Source organism: Danio aesculapii, unplaced genomic scaffold, assembly GCF_903798145.1.
Source record: "Danio aesculapii unplaced genomic scaffold, fDanAes4.1, whole genome shotgun sequence".
Taxonomy (NCBI): Eukaryota; Metazoa; Chordata; class Actinopteri; order Cypriniformes; family Danionidae; genus Danio; species Danio aesculapii.
Window position 1 is genome coordinate 21,058 of NW_026613725.1, and position 2,500 is coordinate 23,557.

General features: G+C 36.6%; 1 protein-coding gene across 1 annotated transcript in view; it reads right to left on the bottom strand.

Moving 5' to 3' along the window:
* mtmr4 (myotubularin related protein 4) overlaps positions 1-2,500 on the bottom strand; it is a 49,248-nt gene that overhangs the window by 20,963 nt on the left and 25,785 nt on the right. Inside the window, exon 9 of the mRNA XM_056452632.1 lies at positions 2,151-2,336. Coding sequence (XP_056308607.1) covers positions 2,151-2,336 — 186 coding nt within the window. The remainder of the gene's footprint in view (positions 1-2,150; positions 2,337-2,500) is intronic.

Below are 2,500 nucleotides of genomic sequence, written 5' to 3' on the forward strand. Positions count from 1 at the left end.
AGTGTGAGTGCAAGCACACCTGAGCCCGAAACTGAAGACCCGACGTGACTTTTAAGAGACTGTTTCATATGGATTTATTAATCATTCTTTCTGTTCAATGAACATGAACGGTCATAGTTGTTGTGAATTTCTCTAGTCTGGCTCACGGCACCAAACTGTTTTGAATTTCTAAGAAGAGCCCAATAAACCAGGGAGAACTTTCGGGTGTCTTCAAAGCAGAATCCTTTAATAAGAAGAACTCAGCGTGGCTGTGGCGTCATCGAAAGAAAACTCTCAACTGCACAGCAAGCACTAGGTTCTTATACATTCTAAAACAAAGCATCCAAATGAAGTGTTGTTGTCGGCAGGGTAAACTGCCTTTTCAGGCCTGATCTCATCAGCATGCAAGTCTGCAGAGTAGATAACAACATATTAGAAACCTGCCCAGCTACTGACCACATAAAAGGGGTTTCTTCAACCTGAAAGTTTCACCCAAAGACAAAGGCAGAAAACATTTGCCAAATGATGTTCTGGAGACCAGTCCTGTCTGACCAGATGACCGAAAAGAGAAAACAATAGACACAGCCATGCTGTGAAACTGACAATTGGCATTACTTTGGAGACAGCCAGGGCTCAGGAAACCAAGACATTTTAAAGTCTGTCACACCAGTTATATATATATATATATATATATATATATATATATATATATATATATATATATATATATATATATATATATATATATATATATATATATATATAGAGATAATATAAATTTATATTCATACATAGTTTATTAAAGACACAAACCCCTCGCTGCACCTTCAGCAAACCTCCTAATACCTGCAGCACGAGGACTTTATGAACATTTATGAGCATCAAAAGTGGAGGATCTGTTCAGCAAAATATTTGACTGCATGTTACTGCATCCCAAACCACTAAAAACAAGACAAAACTATTTAAAGCAATGAGCGAGAGCGCTTCTCTTCTGTTAAACTGAACAGTCGCATCTTTGATGACAGAAGCGTGATCTGGCTCGGAAGGTAAAATACAGTGTAAGTGCTGGCCATTGGGGGAGAGGGGAGGGCGGGCAATCATGCTTTGGCACAGTTCAAGGCAACTGTACCTAGTGTGAGTACACCCTTACACTTATTATTATACGTTAATTTTCAAAGAGCATTAATAAAATTTGTTGAATTCAATCATGGTAAACATGCAAACACAGTTTCTGAAATATTGATCAAATGTGCATTATTTGTCAGTGTTACTGTATAAGATTTAAATGTGAAACTTTTAATTGAACAATTTCAGTTTTTGACAATTAAGTGCAATTCGTAAAATAAAACCATAAATAATTTCAAACTTATTTCAAGCACTTTAACCTGTGTTTGTTTCTAAGTACTTTCCAGGCCTTGAATCCATATGTCTGAAATTCAAGTACTTTCAAGACGTGTGGGAACCCTGTAGGCCTGTCACAATAATCAATATACACTTATCACACAACACATGGACATGACCTCATTTTTTGGCGATGCACTATATATCATCCTTACATAAAAACCAACTCTAGCAACATTTGAGCTGATTGTGCAACATCTCTATCTCTATTGGAGGTGTCAGTATGGTTAAGCACTGTAGTATTTACTGTATATTACTATAGTATATTCTCATGTGGGTGTCTGACAGCTGAAAATAGATCTGCTAGCAGATATCACAGCCTCAGTTACTCTTTACTTTATTACACATTTATTAATATTATTTATTTATGATATTTGTTTTCACATTCTGACTCCAATGCCAATCAAATCCTAATAATGAAATATGATGTGTTCTTGAGAAGAGAGTACTTGCATTGTGATGCTATTATATTGTCATTCTGGTGTTATATAATAATGAGGAATAAAATGCTCTTAAAATGACAATAAAATAATATATCGCAATATATTTTGGTGCAATATATTGTACGACAAAATATAGATATAGTGACAGGCCTAGAACTCTGTCTTATGTCCAGTGTTCATATTTGTATTTATGTTTGTTCATGCAGGACATTTCCCTCCACTGTATGTTCACACATGTAGCGGATTGACAATAAAACTCAACTTATAATATCATCATTTCTCGAGTTAAAAGCGGAGTTATAGCATGAATTGGTGTATTTAACGCACCAGAAAGGCCTCGTTGAACTCAAAGAGGCAGGGGAACTGCTTGAGGAGCTGATGAACACAGTCCAGCCACTGCAGAAACACCGGACACTGCTCACTCACATCATCCCCATTCTCCTGATGACCACAGCGGTCCGCAAACTTATGACCGAAATCCAGCCACTCCGTCTCCACCAGCACCTGAAAACCCTAAACACACATGCACAGATTACAAAGCTGTCATATACTGTCATTTTCTTTTTCAGATATTTCCCAAATGATGTTGAACAGATTCAGGTATTTCTCACAGTATTTCCTGTAATATTTTCTCCCTCTGGAGAAAGTCTTATTTGTTTTATTTCAGCTAGAATAAA